The 25171-nt window shown below is 40.0% G+C and overlaps 2 protein-coding genes and 1 long non-coding RNA gene across 4 annotated transcripts; 2 read left to right on the top strand and 1 right to left on the bottom strand.

Annotated features, from left to right (window-relative positions):
* Positions 1–3037: 3037 nt before the first annotated feature.
* Positions 3038–10307, bottom strand: LOC146440159 (uncharacterized). Of its 2 annotated transcripts, none has more exons than XR_014851057.1 (5): positions 9098–10307; positions 7229–7298; positions 6911–6942; positions 5759–5858; positions 3038–4497 (listed from the first exon to the last, which is right to left on the bottom strand). It is a non-coding gene; the product is annotated as an uncharacterized LOC146440159 (long non-coding RNA). The 2 variants fall into 2 exon arrangements; XR_014851058.1 differs by having other exon boundaries at positions 9659–10307.
* A 160-nt stretch (positions 10308–10467) lies between these two features.
* LOC146440158 (uncharacterized) lies at positions 10468–17572 on the top strand. The gene is made up of 2 exons (XM_085056575.1): positions 10468–10728; positions 17264–17572. The coding sequence occupies exons 1-2, from the start codon at positions 10690–10692 to the stop codon at positions 17357–17359; spliced, it is 135 nt and encodes a 44-aa protein (XP_084912701.1). The 5' UTR covers positions 10468–10689; the 3' UTR covers positions 17360–17572.
* Positions 17573–17672: 100 nt separating this feature from the next.
* On the top strand, positions 17673–24734 carry PTP4A1 (protein tyrosine phosphatase 4A1). The gene is made up of 5 exons (XM_085056572.1): positions 17673–17813; positions 19998–20090; positions 20467–20597; positions 22195–22269; positions 23304–24734. Exons 1-5 carry the CDS (start codon positions 17709–17711, stop codon positions 23419–23421), a joined length of 522 nt encoding a protein of 173 aa, XP_084912698.1. The 5' UTR covers positions 17673–17708; the 3' UTR covers positions 23422–24734.
* Positions 24735–25171: the final 437 nt, after the last annotated feature.

Raw genomic sequence — 25171 nt, 5'->3', positions numbered from 1 at the left:
TAAAGCTGAGCATCCCCAAGTGACTATTCCCTTGGAAAACATGACTTATGCCATAAAATAATAGAGATACTTTCGAAAAGTAATCTTTTAAGCTAGCGGGTTACTTGCAAGGGCAAAAATATACTTTTTTTCTTAACTCTTTGATTGGAGATGAAGTCATAGTAATTTTTTTCCAAAATTAGTATCATATGCTAGAATGTGCCTGAATAAAGAAGAGTAAAATCTGATTAAAAGCTTCAGGCTATTTAGTGAAAGAAGACTAAACCAGGATATCATTCTTCCCTAAATAAGGATAGTGAAAGTACATAGAGACTGGAAAATAGTACAGTAAAAAGCCTCAAAATATGAGCAGTGGAAAAGTATTTATGGCCAGTTTTATTCATAATGATACCTTAAGAAAAAAACCCAGAAGTCAAGATTCTTGAATTACCTTGCAATGTACTTTATTCAAATCAGAGATTTGATTTATTCAAATCAGAGATTGGTAGCCTTTATCTTGTACAAGCAGTTCTTGGTTCTCAAAGCTTCTGTTAAATTCAAGGCTTACTGGATCACTAAAAGGATGAGAGGCTTCAGAGAATGTATGGATGAGAGCTGCCTTAAGAGCCTAACAACAGACAGCAGAGCATCCACTGAGCAGCATAATGAGCTTGTTTCCAGAGCTTGTCTCCAAAGTTTGTAGTGTTAATCCTTAGGAATGGTGTCTGTAAAGCTCATTGCCTAGATATTTGAAAATATCTCCAGACTGCTTCTTGCTTGCTTGAAAATGATTACATAAAATTAGATCTTGAAATGTATCTTGGAATTTTATTGTGTTTTCTACAATAAGTTTGTTTAAATATTGGGATTTCTAATAAAATTACAAGCTACGAGAATGATGACAGTAAATTTTGGAGTCTGGTTTCTTTTAAAAGTATACTTTATGTAGTGAAAATGTGACAGTCTGCTTCTAAGTGTCCTTAGATATCCTAAAGTACTGCAGAAAAAAAAAGATCAGATTTACATTAATCTTGTCTGTATCCTAAAAAGTTTCTTCTAATAATAAGGAGGCCTTTGCATGAAGTTCCTTTTGATACATTGAAATCTTTCCATATCTGACAGAGAGTCTGCAGAAAATAGTGGCTCTACAGGCATCTTGAAGAACTTCCTCACTTTTTTCTATCATTGCAAATATTGTTAATCTGAAATACTTGTTAATACCTATTTAGCAAGACTAAGCACTTATCTCTGTATTTTTCTACTCCTTTTTCCTCCCTTCCAAAGGTCAGCTTCAAGGACATGAGTTTCACTACACACAATTATCCATGGTGGGGTGTGTCAGAAGACAGAGTATTTTTATATCTACTCAGGCAACCTTAAACCAAACTATCACCAATTATCTACAATTCCATAAACATGCACTCCTGAAAACACAACGGTACACTTGCTTACTCCAATGGTTATGATGATATTTCCCAGTTTACATGCTGCCCTTCTGAGTGGTGTCTCTCTAGGAACAAAGCAATCAGATTATTTTTCCTTTATGGCTCCAAGGACAGTGGTTATTTTACCTTGCCACCACATACACCTGAGGTACTTCTGGCCCCTGTAGCTCTGACTATTCTGCAGTTGCATCACAGACACATTAAACCTGCTGTCCCAATTGTGTTTATGTTATGATGGAGACATCCATGTGATGTTTCATGTCTTTTGGACAGTACTGGAATGTGAAAAGATTACTACCATAATATTTTAATGACAAACTGGGTGGCCATGGAAACTGCTAGAATTGTTACGCTATCCCCAAGTATACACAAGTGTTTCAGGCAGGAACTGTACAATGGGAACATTTAAACACAGATAGGGAATAGTCACAGACACTCCAGAATTTTGCATCTGAACAGTTGTAGAAACAAGTGTGTCCCACTTTTCTTGGTGTGGTGATGCTAACTCTCATTATTAAAAAAAATTATCCATGTGGTATCAGAAACATGTTGAAGAAATAGTTTCAGAGAACAGGATTGTTGCTGAAGTGCATATGCATACCGCTTGAAGCACTGAGAGCACATGAGTATGTGAACTGCAGAAATATTAGTACTATATGGTTTTGGGCTTGATGGAAGGTTCAATAAGACTAGTTTGTAAAATTTCAAAAGGTGCATGGCACTAGGGGTACAATAGAGGCAGTTCTGCATAAAGAAATTTGCACAAGCAAACCACAATGTATTCAGTTATATTCTCAGTGGAGTGCAGCTCCCTGCTGTTAGTTTGGTATGCATTATTTTAACCAACAGTCTGACTGCTGACCAAAGTAACATTCTGACTGTGCAAGCCATGGGAAAAGACAACATAATCATACATATTGCAAAGGCTGGTGCAAAGTTCATCGGGCAGATTGGAAGCAAAATAGCCTAAGACCTGGAGTACCATTGGAATGTCATTTATTTCACAAAAAGTACATGTTTATTGATAGCCTGACACAGTCTACCTGCTCCAAGACAAAACAAAAGTGTTTTTCTATGACAAAGACTTAGCATATTTTTGATTTACTAAACCAATTTACGCAAGCAAAAGGCAAAATAAGGGATCCAAAAGAATTCAAGCACTAGATAACAGAGACTGACAGTTCTCAGATGCTTTCTTGCTTAACTCCAAATACAAAAGCTACTACATCTTTTTAGGACATTTTCAGAATTACTAATCTTTTCCTTACGGTTTACAGCTTCCATTTTGATTTTCCAACGTAGGTAATTTTCTTCATTTAGAGTAATACTAGTTAATCTCCCTTGTCTGCGAGCTTTAGATCATAAGATTACACATATTTTGGTTTCCAAGTGATTTGTTTTTCCTGGTAAATTGAACATAGGCATATCTCTTTTCTAATACACTGACAATTATAGTAATATAAAAAAGAGAAATATTCACTCATCAAAGAAATGACAAAAAGACATATACCTACCAGGAAAATACAATAATTTGTATTTTCTATGACAAGTTTTAAATTTCCCTTTTGTATAATAATTTTGTTATTTAATGGTATAAGGTCATATTTAAGCATGAAACAGAACTGCAATAGAGCTTCCATTACCAACTTTAGCTTCTATTTTTCAATTTTTAATTAAAATCTCAGAAATAAAATGAAAGGCAACGGTTTTTAACAATAATGGGATTCCAACAGTAAATGACAAGATAAACTTTCAGTCTAGTGACAGTACAGCATATCAGCTGACAAAATAATATAGCGAGTAATACAAGTGGATGTGCAAAATTTTCCTGTCTCAATAAATTGTTATTTTGCTGCACAAAACAAAACAACAACAACAAAACCCACAGAAAAATCAATGAGCATTCCTCCCTAGCAACAAAGAGAAAAAATAAGGAGTGGTGTGAAGAGGATGCTGAACAGTCAGTAAGTGACTGATAGCTGCAGTAATTGGAATAGACTGAGCAAAGAGATTGCTGTTTATTTCTGGTTGCAGCACTAATAATGCAAGGCAATAAAATATGTGGTTTACATTTTAGAAACAAAAACATAAGTGAAATTTCACAGTCATCCAAAGAAACTTTTCAAAAAGGAAAAGTTACAAGTCCTTGTAATTGCTGTATGCTCTTGTAATTGCCATTAACATATCTGATATTACTATTAAGAGTACCAGTTTAGCAGTTTTCACAGACAGCATTGTTAAAAACATGCAACACAAAAAAATATTGCAGTAGTTTAACAGCAGCTGTATAGGATCCCTTATGCCAAAATTTCCTAAAAAGCAATAGAAAATATAGAAAGCACTACTAGCACCAGAGGCCCTGTTTGTCACGCCTGTGGCTGGGCTCTGATTTGCCACCAATATACTTGAGAAAATATTCCCAGGCTGTCAGCTCAAACAGCTTGCTGAGATAAATGCTCTGATATATCCAGAATGTCAAACCACTGGACTGTTCCAAAAGGTTTCTGGAGAAAACCTAATTGAATTAAATAAAAAATGTCCAGCTTTCCTAATATACAGGCTTAATTTACTTCAATAGGAATAAACTAACAAATGCATTGTAAAAGAGCCTAACAAAAGAAAACTTACTTGCGAGCAATATTGTGCAAATATTTTCTGAAATCTTTAATCTTTATAATTACTCCTGTAATACTCAAATACTATCTACTCAGATTATATGTTGCCTAAGGGCCAATTATGAATGTTAAACCTGCCAAGTGACTATTTCAGCATGTGCCTGTAAATGATCATTTCTTCAGTCACGAAAAGTCCTTCTTTACCACATCTTCAAAGTTTTAATACAAACTGTGCATTATAGAGACAATTATTTTATTGAACAGACAGAAGCAATATGAGACATTCACTGAATTTTTCAAAAAACAACTCAAAAAGGGCTCCACATTGGTTGTATTTGTGAAGTCTCAGTAGTAGTTGTCTAATCCCTCTGACCAGTCCATGGCCAATGCATATAATCAGGGTTCCAGAAAGAAAAGAAAAAGATCTTCTCTTCAAAGTAGAGAAGCCAGTTTTAGAGCTGAAAATAAAAAATAATTTTCATTATCACAAAAGCATATAGACAAGATCTAGCCCAAGATCATGACACTATACCAGAAACCTTTAGCATACCACACCTTGTATGTGAAGTGCTCATTTACATTAATGGGTGAAAAGGTCTGTGTTAAATCCTCATAATGAATTCAGAATATTTTTTAATAAATACACCTGGCCAAGAAAGCCAACCAAATATGAAGAATCCACTGTAAACTCTTTCAGTTTTGATAACGTCCTAGAGCACCACACATAGATTTACTGAAATAACTCTTCTAGCACATCAGCACAGAAATTTCCATAGCAGAAAGGTTCCCCTCTAGCATAGGTCTGTCCCACCAATCTTGCAGCAGAATAGCATTCCTTGAGTGATATTTGCCAGCAGTAGGGGTCTCCATGTGTGCTCTGACCATGCGGGCCCAGGCCATGGAAACAGAACCACATCCTAACTGTGCAATTGACGAAATTTGGACATAGGAGAGAAATTAACTAATCTTTAACAGTCATGGGATTTTTTAAGGAACTGAAGAAAAGAGAGAAGCTTGAAAAAAGAATTTGACTGAAGACATCCATCAAAGAATAAAGAGGAAAGCGTGCTAGAGGGGAGAATAAATAAGACCAAGCTGCAGAAATGAAACTGACAAGAAGAAGAAACTCAGTAATTTAGAGTTTTTTCATACACACAAAGAAATTATCATCAGCGGAAAAATAAAAAGAAGCACTCAGTTAAATTATTGATGTTATTGAACTTTAGAAATATTAAAAGCAGAATTTCCAGTTAAGATGCAATATAAGAAATCCGACAGCTCCATTGGGATAAAAATACCTTAAAGAGTTCGAACTACCTAAAAAACCCTAAAGTAAAGTATTTTCTACTAAAAACCTTCTTTTCCTGTTAAATTTGCACTTCAAAATGTAAAAAACAGTATTTTACAGTTTATGATCTCCTGCACATCACAGTACATGAAATTTCACCCACTAATTCCTACACTGAAACCAGTAATTTGTATCTGTCACACCAAGTGAATTTGTCATATATTTATAAACCAATCTGCCTTACTCTTCAAATTAAGAAACCTTTAGAGGCCTATATCTTCTCCTTGTGAAATATCATTGCATCTATTTTTTGAGTTAAACAGGAAGAATAGTTTATATGTCCCACTGTTTCTAGTCTTTCAATATTTTCTGCAGATTTGCATTCTCAAAAATATATCACTTTCTCTTCTATGACATAGCTCTGGACCTACCACTCTCAAACACAACCTGACACTGTCCTGCAGTCCCTTCCACTCTATTGTCCTGTTCACCGGAAGATCACAGAATCCAAGAGATGCCACAAAACTGAACCTAATCTTAAGAGGGAAGCAAAAAAGGGCTAAGAGGTGGAGCAGTAAATATAAACAAAGGAGTAGGCACATGAAAAATGCCACACATGGGCTCCAGATGAATTGGTTGGGGGTTTTTGTATATGAGAAAATCAGACAACATAGAAGGTTTGTGGTCAACAGATCTGCACATGGTAATTCAATAGTTAGTATGGATGCTATTTAAAATTTTTTTTATAAATTTTAAAAAATCCCTCTACTCCTCACAATTTCACATTTTATATCTAAGGATCACATAATTTTTATTGTTACCAAAGCACTGCCCTTGGAGCTCATATTGACTTGTCCATTATAATCCCTATACTCCTTTTAGAGTAACAAAAAGTATTCTTGAAAACTTATGAATAATGCTAGCGTCCCTGATTGTAGGTGTATGACTTGGCAAGTGTCTGTACTAAAGCACATTTTTGAGTGAATACAAGTTACTAAACAGTCTAGATTACTCTGAAGAACTATGCTGGCATTGCTACTACTTACTATTCATCAGTCTTTGCATCAGTCACACTTGTTTTTCAGAGTGATCTTTAATTACACTCCTTTGATAAAACTATTTGATAACATAAACATCTAGTGTTACAGCTATGCAGTTACTTTTATGCCAATCTTGTAATCTTATCAAAGCATTAAGTCAGCTTTCTTGGCAAAAGCTGTTTTCCCTAAAACTACATTGATTTGCATTAATTACATTCTTTTCCTTTAATTATTTTTCGTTTTAATCTGCTTAGTCATGTATGAGTTTTCTATTCGATGGCAGTCTAACCCAGTGATAGTCAACTCACTTCATATTTTTACACATTGGCATGCCATAGGCTTTAACACAGCCTTCAGAAACCTCTCCACAAAAGGCTACAGTAAGTACCAGCAGATCAAAGATCTAACCAGTAGAACTTTAATTGTGTACACTAATTCTGTACATACAGACTAGTAATACACATGACATCGACAGCTATATGAACTCCCCAATTCCATTGAAATTTAAAATACGAGTAGTCCATACAGACACAGTGAAACTACCTCCAAGCGAGCAAATTCAGATTCTGACATTTCTTTCCAGTACACAATTGTTTGCATTTTTTTCCCTAACATTATGTTACGGAAGACCCAGACAAGCATTAGGAACAACTGACTGATTTTTAGAGGACTAAGGAAGTTATATGCAAAAGATAAGCATATTAATAAACTACTTTTATTTAGTCTTTGAGTAATATTTATGTTATTATATAATGATACATATTTAAAACATAAGAGTAATATTTTAAAGTTTAATTTTCATTAATCCCATAGAACTAGCATTCTCAAAACAGAACACATAGTCTAGCGATAAATTAAAACCACTTAAAAGTGATACATGGTCATGGTGTGACTGCATGTTGAAAACAACTTCCTGTTCTGGTCTTTCTAACTAAAAAATAATATAATGGAACTCTTATAAGTACAGGAAGGTTGACAAAGATGATCAGAAGTAAAAAACTGTTTCCTAATTATATTAGGATTCCCCTTCTTTACAAAAATGGCTAGTAGAGCATATAAAATATTCACACTTTTAAATAAAGAGTGTGAATAGGGATTTTTTTCACTATTGTACTTAGGAGAAAATAAAGCAATCGTAAGATATGTGTTGGTTTGAAAACAAACCAGTAGGAGATCACAAGTCAAGATTGAAATTAAAAATAAGTGAAATAATACAAGGAAAAGCACTGACAAAGTCAGATACAACCTAACACCCTGTTAGGGTGGTAGTAGCAGTCCAACTGAAGTAGTCCAGTTGAAGTGGTGATCCTGTGAAGGTCTAGTCTCCAGCTGAAGATCCAGTAGTAGCTCTGGTCCTCTGGGAACCCAGTAGACAGGGGCTAGCTCAGGCAGTTCCAGGGCCAGGTTATATCCAGGTGGGAACACCTGGCTCCTCCCTCCTCGGCAGAGCATCTCACAATGGGATGAGATAAGTCCATGAGTCACACGGTGGGTCCCTGATGGCCCATTGCCTGTCATGCGGGGTGGGTCATTAGCAAGTGATAATAGCTAACGGATGGCCCATTGCCTGTCATCCGGAGTGGGTGATAGCAGCTAATGGCCCACAGCTGGTAGTAATAGAATACTTAACTACATCAATATTGCAACCTAGGACAGTAAGATATAACTCACCATTGGATTTTTGAAACTTTGGTATTCTTTAAATTGACTGTTTTACTTCACAGCTGCCTATTAAAACTTTCAAAAACTATTGATAATAGTCAACTAAGTAAGTACATTCAGTCCATGCCCAGATTTTATTTTTCACTCTCACTGCTTCAAAAAAGTATTCAAACTTTTTCCTGTTTTAGCCTCTTATCATGAAAGTTGTATTAATCTTCTTAATACCATGACGATGGTGATGACCACATCTTTGCTTCTCAAATTGGCAGTATCAGTCTCTTCTGATTATACCCCACAGATTTCTCTTTTCAAGCATTTATTTTTTTTCTTATATTTAAAGTTCCCTATCAGTCTCATCTTTTTCTTCTTCCTCAACCGACTTTGTTTCAACAGTTCACTAATTGTAACCTTTTCACAACTATCCCCTTGTCTGTCTCTCTCCCCTACAAGTATTCTTGTATTCTTGTAAGATTCTGCCCTGTATTATATGAAATGGGATACTATTGTAGTCTCCAAGTATCTCTTGCCATCTCAGATCATAAAACACAGGAATTTGCATATTAAGTGACAATTAGTATGACATAATCACAACTAGGGGGACCAGATAGGGTAAATCTAATAAAAATTAATATTAAATAGTTAAAATGAAAGAGGTATTCTGTAGTCAAAAAGAAAAAAAATCCTTTTAGACCAGAAATTTTCTGAGCTAAATCCTTTCTTCTTTGGGTATATAATTTCAAAGAAACTGACAGATTTATTTTCAGTGTCAACTACTGTGCTAGAGCACTCAAAAGATGTTGCAGCAGAAAGTAATTTGATTTTAAAATCCTGATCAGTTTATTGTGCAACAAAACAGTAAACAAAGCTTGCATTGTTGGAGGAAAAAGAACCCAAACACAAAACCCAAATAGCATGGATTAAAGCAGGTAAAGAACTGTTTAATCACAGAACTTTATTCAGAGCAAATTCCTCAATTTTTACTAGTGATTGACTTTATTTCTTTTTCCCCCAAATCTTCCTATCATTGCAACCACCAAAAAGTAAACAATATTCCAAGAAGCCATTAACCTTGGGATCATCTTGTTTTATAGCATTCTGAGTGTTTTCTAGACGTTTTATATTGAGTAGTGGAAACAGCTGCAAGTTCAGCAGACATATGTCCTAAGTCAGTAAATACAAAACACAACGTAAATAAATACAGCCAGATCTATTTATAGCCCAGAAAAGCTGAGTACATTATCCTAGCAGACACATGGCTCCTGGTCAGAAATAAGCTTATGGCCACCTGAAGCCAGATGTAGTGAAAGTACAGACATATTCTGAATAGCACATCTCTCACGTGTCACATACCATGAAACCTCCGCTGGACAAATCATGGTTCATACAAACCCAAGACATTCGGGCAAAACCACAAACCAGTCATGCCTTTGTCAAGGGCAATACTAACTTGAGGAGACTCCGATTTGAGCTGTTTGTTTTCTAGATCAAAAAGCAAGCACTTGTAACCTGTACAGGTGCAATAAAATATCATGGGAAGAAAAACTTAACTAGTTAAATACAACTAGTGCAGTTTCGGGCGAACTCAAGCTAAAAATAGGCTGTTATTTCACAAAGCTGGCGCTGACCCACATTGAAGGGTTGCCGGTGTCCAGCCAGGGAGTGCCGGCCGTGCCGCTGTCCCTGAGGCGGGCAGCGATACCGCCCGTGCTTCCCGCCACCGGCTCCACCTCCTCGCGGCCACCTTTCGGGAGCCCCCAAGCCCGGGGAGACACTTTCCTAGGGGCGAGAGGGAGCACGAGGCTCAGAGAGCCCTGCTGTTTCTCACACCGCGTCTGGCCTAGTGGGCTGAGCTCCCATCTGCAACGCCAGAATCACGGGTTTTATTTCGACTGAAAAGACACGGGGTAATCTGCGGGCAGAACGCTCTAAGAGCTTCCTGTCGGCATTAAACTCGCCAAAGCGGTTTTGCAGCCCCCGGGCGAAGGGGCCGACGGATTAAACCAGCGCGGAGCCGCGCTGCGCCGCCCCGCGTCCTACGGCCCGCGCGGGAGCGGCTCTCCCCCCTCGCCCCACCGCGGCGGGCACAGGGCTGCGGAGCGCCAGCCGGCCGCCCCGCACTGGCGGCGCAGGGAAGAGTCTGGAACTCTGCGTCCCGGGAGAGCCGCGGCTCTCGCCAGGCGCTTCCCGGCCGCTTCCCGCCGGCAGCCGCCCGAGCGGGCGGGGCGCGCGGGGTGTCCCGGCGCGGCCCCGAGGGGCGCTCCCCGCGCCGGCCCCATTCACGAACCGGTTCCCGCCGGTCGCCTCCGCCTCTCGCGCCCGCCCGCCCCACCTCCACCCCGCCCCCCGCGGCCTCGCGCCCGCCCCAGACGCGCCGACGGCGTCTTTGATTGGGTGGGCGCCACGCTCGTCAGCGACGCGCGCGAGGGGCGGGGCCGGGGCGCTCGTGCGGGAGGCGGCGCCGAGTGTCGCTCCTGGTGCAGCCGCGTCCGTCCGGCGCCGCCCGCAGAGCCGCCCGCCCGCCGCAGCCGCTGTATGGTCCTTCCCCGCGCCGCCGCCGCCGAACCCCCGCCGGCAGCTCCGCGGCCTCCAGCGCCTCCTCCTCTTCCTCCTCCTGGTTCTGCTCCTCCTGCCCCCGGCGGTGGCGCCCGCACCCCGGCTGTATGATCAGGCTACAGTCTTCAATGAGTAACCATATTCCTGTGAGTGCCGCCCTCCCGCGCCCCCTGCCCTGGCCCCTCGCCGCACTGGCCTCCCGGCTACCGCGCCTCTCCTCCCCCTCTCCTCCATGTTGTCTCTTTGTTCTGTCGTCCGGGCCACGCCGACTGCGGGCGGCTTCTCGAAGCGCCGGGCTGCGGCGCGCGTCGGGCGGGCCGCTGGGAAGCCGAGCCCGCCCGGCTGCGGCACGGCTTGGCCTCCGGCTTCCCCCGGCGCCCCTCTCCCGCCCCCGCCTGTTGGCGTCCCTCTTCCACCGAGAACGGAGAAGGTGGCGACCTCTCCGCGTCTCCTGGGTGGCCCGGCCCGGGCACAAAGCTGCTTTGTGAGCCCGGTTGCCGCTTGCCCCGCCCGCCGGCCCGGCCTTCTCCCCGCCGGGCTCTGTGCGGCGGAGTCCGCCGGGCCGGGCCGCCTGCCGGGAAGGGCAGCGCCTCCGTGTCCGAGGCTCCGCGCCCTGGGCCGTGCCGGGAGCCCCCTGCCGGGGGGAGGTCGAGCCGGGCGGCGGCTCCGGGGGACAAGATGGCTCCGCGTCGGGAGCCTGATCGAGGCGTGATGCGAACCCGTGACCGCCGCAGTCGGGGCGACGGCCCGGCCTGGCCCGCGGGGCGCTGTCGCGGCCGGGACAACATCTCCTCGCCGGGGAGAGATTGGGACAGACATGCAGGGAGCCCGGCACCCCGCCGCTGCGGGGCCGCCGGAGCTCGGGGCTGTCCGGGCAAGCCGGGACTTGCCCGTGGGCGGCTGGTTGCCAGGCTTGGCTGCCGCGGCCGGCGCTCGCCCCCCGCTGCGGCCCCACGTGCGCGGCTGCGGCTGGGGCGAAGGCGGCCGGGCGGCTGCTTTGTCTCCGCCGTACTCGGGCAGGGAGTCGGTGCCGGCTGCGAGCGAGGACGTGAGTCCTTTCCAAAATGAGCTCTATGCAGTAGAGGTGGGGTATACCCGAACTCGGATGTGCAGCCGGCTTTGTTCGGCATGAAAAGTCCGCAGAGCAGTCATTTAAGTCCATGTTGAAGCGAGTGTTTCTGTAACAATCTGCTTTGAGCCGCAAAAGCTCACGAATTCAGTCAAATACCTTGATTTTGACCGAAACTGCTTCCAAGATCTTGCTGTCTGTCTTTTCAAGGAAGGCATTTCCTTCTGGAGCTGGATCACAGTTCAGCTTTGGAAGGTTTCGCTCTTCGGTTTTTGGTTTGTTTTTCAACTCCCATAGTAATCTCGGTGCCTGTGCTGCCTAACATCTGTGATCACAGAGCACAGTGTGTATTTAAGCACAGAAAATCAAACAATGCACAGCTTGCTGGTGGTACTATGCCGTCCAAAAGCAGGGAAGCAGGAAAGACAATTAACAAAATTAAGTAATCTACGACAATAGAAGCAGGATTGTTTGCTCACTGGTAGCCTGCTATGTACACTGCAGGTATTATGAGCTGACAGTTGTACAGTGTTTGTGGCATGAAGGTCCTGTAATGTGGTGGTTCTTATTTCTGCTGGGGACAACTTCCCAATATGTCTACCTGCATCTGCTGAGCCTTTTGAAAGCAGTGACTCAGAAGTATGAACTCCGTCTCTTTGTAATCCCATAAAACTGCCAAATTGAGAAACCTGGAGATTACACTTAAATGTCAGCTCATATTATTCCAGTGGTGGAACAGCAAAGGATTTTGAAATTGTCTTAGAGGAACAGAGTTGTTTCGGGGGAAAACATGGAAGAAGCAATGAAAAATTGCACAGCCATGAGAGGAAATGTGAGAACGAGAAATATAAATGAATGACAGATATAACAAGAGCCAAGGGAACAGGATGCCATTGTCTTACTTAAACTAAATGTGTCAGTAAGACAGTAAATAAATAGAATTTAGCCTTATCTAATAACTTCTATCAATTGAAACTTTCCTGTTCTGACAAAATACATGCCACGTAAGAATGCCGGATCTATCCCAGTGTGTAGGCTGACTGTAAGTGATCGCTTGTTTTAAACATTAACCAGAACACTCAGATAAGGGTATTACTGACTGTAAACTAACAAGAGATTGTCACCTTCTTCAAAAAGTAAAATTCACTCAGATCAGTACAAGAAATATTTCTGTGTTTACTGGAAGTCCTTATAGCTTTCTTCTCAGTTGCAACTTCTTTTTAGGCATTCATGTGTTAAACTCGATGAAATGCATGCAGACAGATATTGCTATACGTGCTAAATTTCTCATGTTATTGCTTAAAATGTAATTGTATAGTGTTTAATAGAATGATAGGATTTATGTAGTTTGCTATTGAAGTGACAGTGTTAAGTCATTTTGAGATTCCTTACTTTTGGAAACTCAGGAGCAAGTGCTACACAAGGGGATGGATTGGTTTCTGTGATGTCTGATTTTCGCCAACATCTGTTAAGGCTTCTTTGCATGTTGTTTTTGTGGTCCAAGCAGAAGAACTTTGAACCGAGTCACATGGCCTTGGTTTCATCATCTCTGAAAGTTGCATTGACTTGTTATACAGGAAGTTTTGAGATAATTTTTTCTTCCCCCTTCACTGCATACTTGAACACAAGAATATCCTTCCAGCATAGAGCATGTCACAGCAAATTTATGATAAACCTTTGGATTCTCCCTTCCTATTGGTGAGATATGAATGTATTTTCATAGGCAATGGGTTGCTTTCTGTGGTCTAAAATGGACAGTGTTATTACAGTGGATAAGACAGGCATTTATGTGCCCAGTAGATAGGAGGTACATCTTGTCAAGAGCACCTTATGAAGGTGTGCCTCTACCTTGCATAATGGCTTTGCAGTTTGTACCCCTTACCCTCCCACTTTACCCTGTCTGCCTTGACAGTTGCTGCTGAGGCCTTGAATAGTAAGTAAGAGGAAGTCAGGTGTGTTTGCCGTTCAGTATCTTTTTGTTGGGTAGTAAATTAGAACAACGAATGTCCTTGCAGGTGTTCTCAAACTGTTATGAAACTCAGTTTATTTTAGTTTTCTAGTTCTAATCCTGTGGTTTCAGTAGGTGAGTGCGTGTTAGGTCTTTATTTAAGAGAGAATATGAGACTACACAGTTGGTTCTGGGTATAAATGTTTGCGGTCTATCAGCAGGTGGATTGAGCAACTGTGACCCATCTTGCACATCTTCTCAAGGTTAAGTGTCATATAACTATGTTAACAAGTGCTTTTGTTTGCATGCTTTTCAAGATGCTACCAAGCTGTGAACCAGAATGTCAACAGCATGGGATTACTTTACACCTCTCCGCTTTCCCCATATCAATAAAGATCTGATAGATTACTTTCATAAACCATTTTTTCAGACATGAGTTACTGTTTCAAACCCAAAATTAACATCCGTGTGAATCTGCTTGTCAGTGAAGACAGATACTTTAGCTTTCTGAGAAGGGCATGAATTCAAGCCCTTTTTTTTTAAGATTCCTTCCTCCTACTTGAACAGACTATTCTCTGACTTCTCCTAGCTTGAAGTGTAGTAGATCATACAGTCATAATTAATGCATCCATAATGGACAGGTTACATTCTCTTAATGGGTGGTCCGGGCATATTTACCTTCGTTTTGTTTCCCAAGTTTATTTGATGGTTCTAACAGTCTAAATGTTGGGCTTTCTGTTGTGATGGAAACTGCTATTTTTTCTAAAATCCTTCAGTGTTAAATTTCCTCAAGGAAAATTCATATGTAAATTGAAAAGAGCATACTGGAGTATTGAATTTGATGGTACAAACAATGAGTTGGTGCTACTGTATTAAAGAACCTTCTACATTCAATGCTATGGATTTGAATTTCACTTATGCAACTTCTGTTTTCATACACTGTCTTGACTGTTTTGATAGCTTACCAAAACTGTATGAGACAATGTAGTGATTTTAAAGCTGTATTTCCAAGCCCTTTGAAAGTTCATTACATCATTTGAGTTCCCTCAAAGTCTGAGGTCATCATAATTACTGCAACGCTATTTTCGCAGCTGATTTCTCATCTTCCAGGTCTTTTTGCTGAAAGTGGGTGAAGCTTTGTACTCTGGTGTAACATTGTAACACAAACAGCATGCCCATATACTACTCATCTTTAGTTCTTGACTCCCTGAACAGAATGAAACTAGGTTGGCAAAGCTGTCTTGTGATAGAACAGTGTGTTGCTGCCTAAAGGAGTTGGTCTGCATGTAAAGCTTTCCTGCTAGTATTGGTGAGCAGTGATGGCATTCACATCAAAGGAAAATGTGAGCTTTGGTCCTTCATAATGTGGCAGCAGTAGTTGCCAGGCAAACAGTGACGCTTAAGTACATGCTTGGTTAGGTCCTTAGTTGTGTGAATTATTAAGGCTCTGATGTGTCTAATACTGACTGTTAAGTTAGTAATTAACAAAATTAATTTCTTTTGTAAGGGTTAATAACATGTAGAACTGAAATGTAACATTGCATAATCTACTTGTTTCTACTTTGTATAAGAATTTGAACTGTGCACCCAGCTTCTAGTTGTCATTAGCAATCTGCATTAAAAAGAAGAATTTTTTACTTAACTAATCGTTTGCTGCCTGCCCTTTTCCTTGTTTACTGGTTTGTCTGATATTTTGAGTACTCCTAGCTGCAGACTAAGGGCAGCCTGCCTAGAAGACTGGATGAATCCTGTTTACTTTCTGCCTGTCCTGGTATGGTGACATGTTAAATGTTCTTTCTTCCCCCAAAATCTCCATATTGTAGATTAAAAGGTTTTCACCCTAATGACTCCATTCTGTATCCTCAAGCTCACTTGCATGCATTTATGTTTCTGACAGCCTTCACTCCCTCATCCCTTACCAAGGAAAGGGTGTATGATTCTTCTTAGCAGTCTTAAGAAGAGATCAACATGAGATCTGCCAGTGCAGTGCAAAAAGCAGCACAAGACCTTGTGGAGCTGTATCTCCTTAAAGCTGTCCCATCCCTTTTTGCTGTTCTGCTTCTTAAACTAATTGAAAGTGACTTTAAATAAGTTATCTTCAATTCTTTTTTTCAGTTGCTATTTTAGCTGTTCCCTATATTTGGTCCTAGGAGGCTTTTAAATGCATACCTGTCACCTTGCTAGGGCATGGCTGGTGAGTCAGATGATTCTTGGAGTTCTTCCGAGTCTGAATTCTCCTGGTTCCTGTTACTCTGTTGACCTTTGACTTCAGAGGATCCTTCTTACTCCTTTTCCACACCTGTTATATTTAGAGTTCTTGCTGTCTCTCAAGTTGTTAAAGATAAAAGCAGAAGTATCTTTTTTACAACTGGCAAACTTAATCCTGTAGTTTGCATCACCACCAGGTGATGGTAGTATCTCTGGAGTGGCAGCAAAGTGGATATGAAATTGTCATCTTAGTTTCTTTCTGTTATCTTCATTCTTGTGTTTGTTAGCAGATTGGGGTTTTATTGTGTGTTTGTTTGTTTTTTACAAGTCATGCCTGTGACTAACATGTGCCCTTAAAATTCTTACCAGGAAGCTGTCTGAAAGCATGAAAATAAGTTGACTGATCAACAAAAATAACATTTTCTGCTAAATATTTGTAGTATTGATTGTGTTTGTCTCTAATGCCTAAGTATATTTAGTGGATACATGGTTCAACTTGTACCTCTCTTTTGGAAAACAGAACTCCCTTCTTCTTCCCTCCTGTTCCCTAGGCAGGTATAAGCAGTAGCACTGGTAGAGTGGCTGGGCACAAAACTAATGCATCTGCTGTAAGTGTTCCACACTGCATAAAAGCAACCTGTGCAAATAAATGTGCAACTTGGAGCAGTTAATTTGCCATCTTAATTCCTGGTTGCATCTTGCAGTAATTATATATATAAATTTAACCATAGCTAAGTAGCATACCACTGGACAGGAATAACCTGTTCAATGAAGTTGCCTATGTATGTTTTTAGCTAGACTATTACTGCTGTCTCAGTATATTAGAGAAGTCATGGTGTAAAAAGACTGTTAGAAGCATATGAAGGTTGCCATGGGTCTTCAGCCTTTACTGTGTGAAATGTTTCTTGGTTAGAAATCTCTGTGCCTCAAAAGCCTCTGTTTAGAAGCTCACATTGTGTTGTTAGGCCACAAAGACTGCATTTGCTTTCAAGACCTCCGATTTGAGTCAGGTGGATTAATATGCCCTTTTTTTTTTTATTGGGTAACTTCAGGCACTGTTACTTTAGTAGATGTTATGATGTCTCTTAATTCAAAATGGAAAAGACAGTTGTATGGGTATCCTGGAAGAAGGATGCTTTTTATAAATTCTGGGGTTCTTAAAACTTGTTGCTATGTTTAGCGCATCTGAAATTGGTATTTCAATACATTATAGGATTTGGTATTGCAAAAACCCTACATGGAAACTTTGTAGTAAGTGAATGTATTTATTTTCATGTAATCCATGCTAAAAAAGGTAACAGGATTCTTACACAAAACTAATTCTTGGAATAAAAGATAAACCTTGTGAAACTGCTTAGTTGCCATCTTTTTTTCTTTGTTTTATAAAACTTGAGGTCTTAAAAATAACTTTGTTTCACCTGTACTCATGCTTTATTTTTCTCCCCTCTCTTTACAGCAGTTCTGTGGTGTTCTTGGTCACACATTTATGGAGTTTCTGAAGGGCAGTGGAGACTACTGCCAGGCACAGCACGACCTCTATGCAGACAAGTGAACTGTAGAAATTCATTACTACTCCACCAAGAAGCCCCCCTAAGAGTGGTTGACCAGGATAAGAAGTGTTGAATTGAAATTGGCAGAGCATTTAACAACGGAATTCAGACCTGGATGGGGTAAACCTCAGTGCACTGCCTTTCTTTTGCCTCAGTATTACTGGATCGAAGAATTGCTGCTTCTTGTTAGGAGGTTCATTTCATTTCCCATTGCTCCCAACTTCATACTTCCAAGCACTGAGAATTTCACGTGGAGTATAGTGAAGTAGACTTCAGTTTCTCTACATCACTTCTGTATTAGAATTTATTTTAATCCTTTCATAATCTTGTTGCATGTTTAACTAAATCAATATGGCCCGAATGAACCGCCCAGCTCCTGTGGAAATCACCTACAAGAACATGAGATTCCTGATCACACATAATCCAACCAATGCAACCTTAAACAAATTTATAGAGGTAAGACCAGTACAGAATTCTTATTAATGTATTTTTTTAATGCCTGAACAGCATGCTATATTTACAATTTCCTTTACTATCTGATAACTGCTCTGAAAGCCATATGACAAGGTACTGAGACTGTATATTGATTTTTTTTTTTTTTTTTTTTCCAAATCCTGGTGCTGTTCTTCAAAGATCTGCAGACAAATCTATTCACATACACTTTGGCCTTCACAAATGTAATTCTGAGAGTGAAGCCAAGTAATAATTATACTGTCTAGTACATGGTACGTTAAATACATTGTTTAGGTCTGTAAACAGGAATTACCTAGCAGAGTTAACGTGTAGAGCAGTACAAGTATGTCTTAGTAGTAGGAGCTCACATTCAGAATAGGCTGAAGTGGTGTAACATTTCCTTGCACTTGCTGCATAGTGATACATATTGTGGGTCAGAACCTTAGGAAAAATAACAGGATTGCAATATGCTCTCACTGCCTAGCTTCCTTCACTATTAGCAGATCATGGTTTTAGTGTAGCTTAAGAGGATCGATCCTCTGTGTCATAGTATCTGCTTGAGTGAAATTTGAGGCAATAGGCTTACTCTACATACAGAGCTTCTGAAGCTACTTTTAAATGCTTTGGTACATTCTCCTGACTAAAGCCAGTGGCTTGGAATATATTGCTAGTGCTGAATTTATCATCTAAACCATGTATTTAGCATGTTGGAACTAGAAAGTGCACAGTTGTATAAAGTGGTTTTGTGCTTGTAAGTTCCCTGCAAAGCTACTTCCTGGGAAGGTCCAAGTTTGCAAAGTCTCTCTTTAGCAAGATTTTAGGTGTTCTATAACTCAGTTCTGCATTCGGTGCAGGATATTTGACAGGAAACAGAGTGAGATAAGATTTGCTTGCCTTTATACTCTCACAAGTAGATCAAGTATGCTTAGGCTATGCTGCAGTCATTAACTGTGACAGTTGCAATGTGAATGATGGGTTGTTGCAGGGAGAAAGAAGGGGGATTGCTCCTTTTTTTTTTTTTAATGTAGTGTAATAGCAAAATGGAAAGCTAAATTTTGTTATGACAACTCAGGAACTGGACTATTTTATTTTCCTGTGCTCATAACTCTTTACAAGAAGTGCTCTAACAAATCTGTTTTAATTAGAGAGAGAGAAGGGGAAGATCTGCACTGTTGTGGTTTAGAGGATGTTGCAGCAGACTTTACCCTAGAGCTTCTCTACCCAGCCCGGTTCAGCGCCTCAGTGCTCCAAACCCTCTGTCCCAGGGCTGGACACTGCGCTCTCACCGGCCAGGGAGCCATAAGGCTAGCTCTGGTTCGTCTGCTTCCACAACCGGCGGTGATAAAGGAGGCGAGGAGGGTCTATGCGTTGTGTCCATGGAAGATGTTTATTCGCATGGTGCAGCAGAGGCCAACGACCTCCCCGAGGCAGAGATGCCTCGAGGGCGAAGGCCTCACATGCACAGCCACATGTGGAGCATAGACACACGTGGAGCATAGACAGCAAGATGGCAGAGGGTAAGGGGTTTTATAGGGAAACAGAGAGGGGCAGGGACAGCACAGAGGCCCAGTGACCTCTGGGTACAGGGGAGGTACAGGGGCGGAGTTAGGAGTACAGGAACCAATAGGGGAAACCCGAGGGAGTGGCCAGGGCCACGTGGGGTTAGGGTACAGGAACCAATAGGGAAAACTGGGGGCGTGGCTAGGACTATGTGGACTAGGGAAGGCAGGACAATAGGTGACAAGTACAGTCGTTAAGAAAGGGGTGTGGGGAACTTGCAGCTATTATCACAATACTGCACTTCACTCAGAATGCTTTTTGTGAAGTATGAAGCTTTGCAAACCAGGAAGCTTTCTGTTCATTCAAAGGGAATGATCTCTTGGAGATGGATTACTTGATCAGTCAGTATTTGTCTGGATCTGATTTTAAAAGAAGAAAGTCTGATCCAACATAATAAAACCTAACCTGCAGATAAGACTATGTTTGCAAAAAAGCTTAAAGTACCTAGCATTAGCACACAAGTTTTCAGTCATTTCACCTTTCTGTGTTCTTTGCAGGATAGCAAGCTTTTGCATGAGTTTAGCTACTGAAAATTTTGTAATGAATTACTAAGTTAGCTTACTGAGAATATTAAATGGTAAGTGAAGCTAATTTACTTTTACAGCATTGTTTTATTTCACTCCCTAGGAACTTAAGAAATATGGTGTTACCACAGTGGTAAGAGTGTGTGAAGCTACTTATGACACTGCTCCGGTGGAAAAAGAAGGCATTCAGGTTTTGGTAAGTAGTGTATAAGCAGAGTTCATGCCAACCTATTTCCCTCTTCATCCTGCCCCCTTTGAAAAAAAAAAAAAGATTATTTGACACCACCTTATTAACTCTTGAGTGTATACGAGCAGCTGATAGAGGAAAAAGATATACAGATATCTTTTCTTGTCAGAAGAATGTTCAGTTTTGAGCTACATCGTATGCTCAATGAAAACTGATTGAAAGGAATGTATTCGTAATATTGCTACAGTTACACTACTAAAAAATTGTAGGTTTGAGTGTTTTCCTTAGCTGTCAGCTCTTTGCTGATTGTGTCCCCTCCTTTTTTTGCCTATGCACACAGCTTACAAGAATTTTATCTTTATGTATTTGTCATCCTGTGTTCTAGGACTGGCCCTTTGATGACGGTGCACCGCCATCCAACCAGATTGTTGATGATTGGCTAAACCTCCTTAAAGTTAAATTTCGTGAAGAACCTGGTTGTTGTATTGCTGTACACTGTGTTGCTGGTCTTGGAAGGTGGGTGAAGTTTTAAAGATTTGTTGAAATGTCACCCCTGGTCAGACTTAAGATCTAGTGCAAAAGTTTATTTGAGGCAAATGTAAAATAGTCACATACCCAGTATTAGAATGACCTCACACTTAAAAGCAGTTAAGATGGCAGGAAACTGTTGCATGTACTTGTAATAGGTCTTAAGTCAAGAGATGATGCTTCTGTCATAGCTCTCACTAAGTCTAGAGAATTAGGTTAACAAGTATATTCTTCTACTAAGCATATTGATGGGTGTCCCATTGATATTTTTGGTCTTACTATTTCTTTATTTTTCTTAAAGGATCTGTTCTTTAGTGATTCTCCTGCTTCCACTCCATTTCTTGCCAATCTTCTTGAACCAAGGGCATTGTAACCATTAAGCACAAATGGTGGTTCTGGCATATCAAGACCAGCTTTCATCCACCACCTATCTGGGGGATGAAAAGTGTTTTCCAGAGTCCCAAAGCTGTTTGCCTGATTTCTAAGTGACATCAAAATTTTTAGGGGTAATGCTAAATATTCTCCTCTTAGCCCTGTTCCTTCTGTCTGCTACCACTATCTTAAATATAGTTCTAACACTTGTGAGAAAATAATGGGTTTTTTTTTTCTGCTGCTGTTCTAGACTACGTGAGAAGTAGATTGTTCAGAAAGGAGTTGCTGAAATCCATGGCTAGAATATAGCATGTCCAATATAAAATGGAGGTTTCTGGTCTTGCTGTCCATAAGCCTGGTTTATCCACTTCATTATGGTTTCACATTACAAATTTCACCGTAGTGATGAATGTTTCCAAAACAAGTCCTCTTCTGCTGCCGGTTGGTTTTTCCTCAAAACTGGGCAGTTAATTAGTTGAAAAGATGGTCTTAGCTTTCTCTCATATAAGTTTTCTTTTAAATCCCTGAACGCACAAAGCTACTTAAACTTACTACTAGATGCTCAAGTCTGTTCGTTGCTAGTGTGTGGCATAGGTCTTTGTCTTGATTTTTTTTTTTTTTTTTTTGAGCCATAAATTGCTTATGTATTTGAGTTTGATTTAAGTCAAGCTTTTCTAATTGAAAATTGATTCTGTCAGAGGAGGAACACCTTGGCAAGCAAGGAGATCCTCAGCAGAGTGCAGCAGCCTGTGGATTGCATCTGTTCCTAAAATTTGTGACCCTAGATCTAGGATTTGTCAAGCTTCTTATTAAGCCTGACCCCTCTTTTGACTTCTGCTTTGGCATCCTGATTGCTTCTAATGATGATTCATTGTGGAGAACAGAACCTATATTCAACTCTTCCTCAGAATCAATTGATTTGAAACAAATGGTTAAAGATTACTTGCATTTTATTCCTGTTGTCCTCTCCTGTACCTGAAGTCAGACAAATGAAGCTAAGGTTGACCAGAGTAAATTTAAACCTGTTTAATGAGAATGGCTAACTCAGAACCAGGTGATATAATGCCTGAGTTAATGTAGAAATACCATTTGCCTTTTCTGTTTTCCCAGAAAAGAAGCATTACATATGCAGAAGAGAGAACTGTATAAAGTAAATTGTTCTTCTGAGTATGCTTTGACAAAAGCTAAACTGATTTTTTTTTTTTTAAACCAGAGCTCCAGTCTTAGTTGCTCTTGCACTGATAGAATGTGGAATGAAATACGAAGATGCAGTGCAGTTCATAAGACAGTAAGTATGAAGCTAACATGTAGCTGTTCCCAAGACTTAACATGTTGATGCATCCTTGGGCACTGAAGGAAATTCTGAATGTTACTCTCTTTGATGCCCTTTTTTTTTTTTGGTAAGCTATTTAATTCAGTACATCTGAAGTTGTACTGCATACAGTCAGTACTGTAGGACTTGGCCTGTGGAATGGGTGTTTTCTGTTCCTGTCAAAACCAAAATCCATCCATAATTATTTGAGGAGCTTTAAAAAAAGCCCAGAACAACCATTCACAAACCCCCTAACCTTCAAGTATTTCCTTGGATTTTTTCATCAAGGTATGTAAGTTGGATGAGAACAATTTTAATCTCAATGTTTTAGTTTCTCAGGTTTCAACTGTACTTAAAAGAAGCTGCATCCATTATAAACAATAACAAAATACTTGCATAAAATAAAAAACAATAACAAAATACTGCATAATTGCCAGGCATTTGAAGAATTAAATTCAGCTTGTACTGGTTGTGTGTGAATTGAAGAATAGGAAGCCAGGTACACACTCCAGACAGTCAGCCAACATGTACCTTTTTATCACATCCTTACAGTTTGAGAAAACAAAGCTCAATTTCTGTTCAGCATCTTATTTTGGGGACTTTCAGTGTTTATGTACTTACTTAGTATTGTAGTATTCTTCATCATTATTTTAAGAGAACAAATAACTTGAGTTCTCAAGAAGACCATCTGGCATCTGCTCCATAGCTTTAATTTGAAGTTTCTTCTAACAATCTTAATGTAAGGTCTCTGGCTTGTGCATATCAGAGACTAGAACACTGTGTAAAATGCTATGTACTCCTTTGAACATGTGGTCCAGTGAGGTATTTGTAAAAGGAAGCTACCACCCTCTTTCCTGGCACTTAACTTCCAATTATCCCTATTTTGGTTACAGCCTTGACTTAAAGGTGGCTTTTCTAAGTGACCTAAAAATATTTTTCTCTGGTTGGTGATATTATTTCACTGGGCAGTAGATTAATGTTCTGTTTAAAATCTGTTTTTCTCCACCTAGGAAGCGGCGTGGAGCTTTCAACAGCAAGCAACTTCTGTACTTGGAGAAATACCGCCCCAAGATGCGTCTGCGCTTTAAAGACTCCAATGGTCACCGAAATAATTGTTGTATTCAGTAAAGCTCAAAAGCCTATAGTACTTCTTTGGAAATAAAGGATGAAAACTAGAATTAAGCAGACTGCATGTCAAAGACATCAGTTTGGTATTTTTTAGTAGTAAAGGAAGCTTCCTTAGGAGTATTTATTAGGCTAAAGGCTCAGTAGAAATGCAACTTCTATGTTTAGATAAATATCTGTCTATTTGGAGACCCAGTAAATGTTTTTGCTGTACCCTGTTTCTGAGCTGTCTCCTTGTTCGTTAATTATCAGATCAAATATCCTTTAATCATGCCATTGAGTCTTTCCGACCTAGTTTCAACTACTAAAAATTGGGGTACTAAAATAAATCAATCTGTAGAGAGATTAGGTGCCAAAACACCCAGCATATCAGCTACATGTTTTTCCTTAAAATGAGCATAGTTCTGATGATGTGAGAACTACCAGCTTATTTGGACCTTACTGTCTTTTTTTCTACAGTCATTTCAATATTGAAGAATATGGCCTCTAAAGTAGTCTTTGCCTGCTCACTGTACGTTTTGTCTCCCACAATCGCACTAGAATTATCAGGATTTGCACAGTCTGTCTTTTTAATACTATGAATTACAGGAACTTTTTACCCCTTCATCTGTACTTTTCTGTTACCTGAACCTCTCCATTTTACAACTCATTACTCTGGTTATTCATGTAGAAGAACTTTTAAATTGTACAGAAGCACACAAGTCTTTAATGTCTCCAGACAAAAAGCCTTACAGTAAAATTAATGTTGGCACTCTATGTGCAACTTAACAGAGGGCCTGAAAAGGTTGGGAGGGGCTATTTAATATTTCTAGTAAAATGTTGCCTTTGTCTTGTGCAGGAAGTATAGAATATGCCCTTTACTTTAGTAAATATTTTTTTAAAATGTAGAAATGCTTTGTTATTGTAGCTAAAAATTCTTAATCAGAAAATTTCTGAAAAACCTTGTAGTTTTCTTTTTCTGTACCTACTGAGAGTTGTTTACCAACTATTGCTTTGTTGAAAGTGTGATTTTTTTTTTTTTTTTTTTTCTTTTCATTTTTCCTCCTTGAGTTTCTGCTATGACTTGGGCAGACCTCTGTAATATTTTGTATGCCTTTCAAGCTGCGTAACTTAATATTTGGATACTTGATAATTTGTTTTATTATGTAATTGATAAAATGGTGATGTGTATTAATGTTAGTTCAACCATATATTTATACTGTCTTGGGAATGTGTGGTTATAGTTCTGTGGGAGAAATACTTTTGCCAGTGTTCACCAGCTTGTAAAATCTAGTGCGAGAGCTTAAAACATCTAAATAAATACTGAAATGCACTTACGAAGTTCGCTGAAATGCTCATCACTTTTTACTTATTTTTGTGTACTTTGTCATCAATCTTGAGGTGCCTAAATTGAGAATCTAGTCAGGCATCTGTTGGGTTTTTGTTTGGGTTTTTTTTTAATGTGGGCCTGAATGTCCCCTTTGCTCTAATGTTTGCTGTTTGTTTCACTCATAAATAAATGTGGACAAAAATTAATGGTAGAAAGTACAGTATTTCTTCATGTAGCTTACTTGTGACTTGCTGTTCCCAGTACTAAAATAGGTTACTTGCTTATTGTTCTTGAAGCTATTTTTGCAGTAGAGGAGTTATATGCATCAGTAAAGCTTGGAGATAGCACTAGAATTCAAGTAAAAGTAGTATGATAAGAGTGCTTCATTGTCAAGACTGAAGCTATGTACAAACAGAAGATGTCCCCAAAATTGTGTTAGCAAAG

Source organism: Lichenostomus cassidix, chromosome 3 (genome assembly GCF_008360975.1).
Source record: "Lichenostomus cassidix isolate B80296 chromosome 3, HeHo_3.0, whole genome shotgun sequence".
NCBI classification, from domain to species: domain Eukaryota; kingdom Metazoa; phylum Chordata; class Aves; order Passeriformes; family Meliphagidae; genus Lichenostomus; species Lichenostomus cassidix.
The sequence above is the reverse complement of the archived record's forward strand: the minus strand, read 5'-3'. Positions and strand labels throughout refer to the sequence as shown.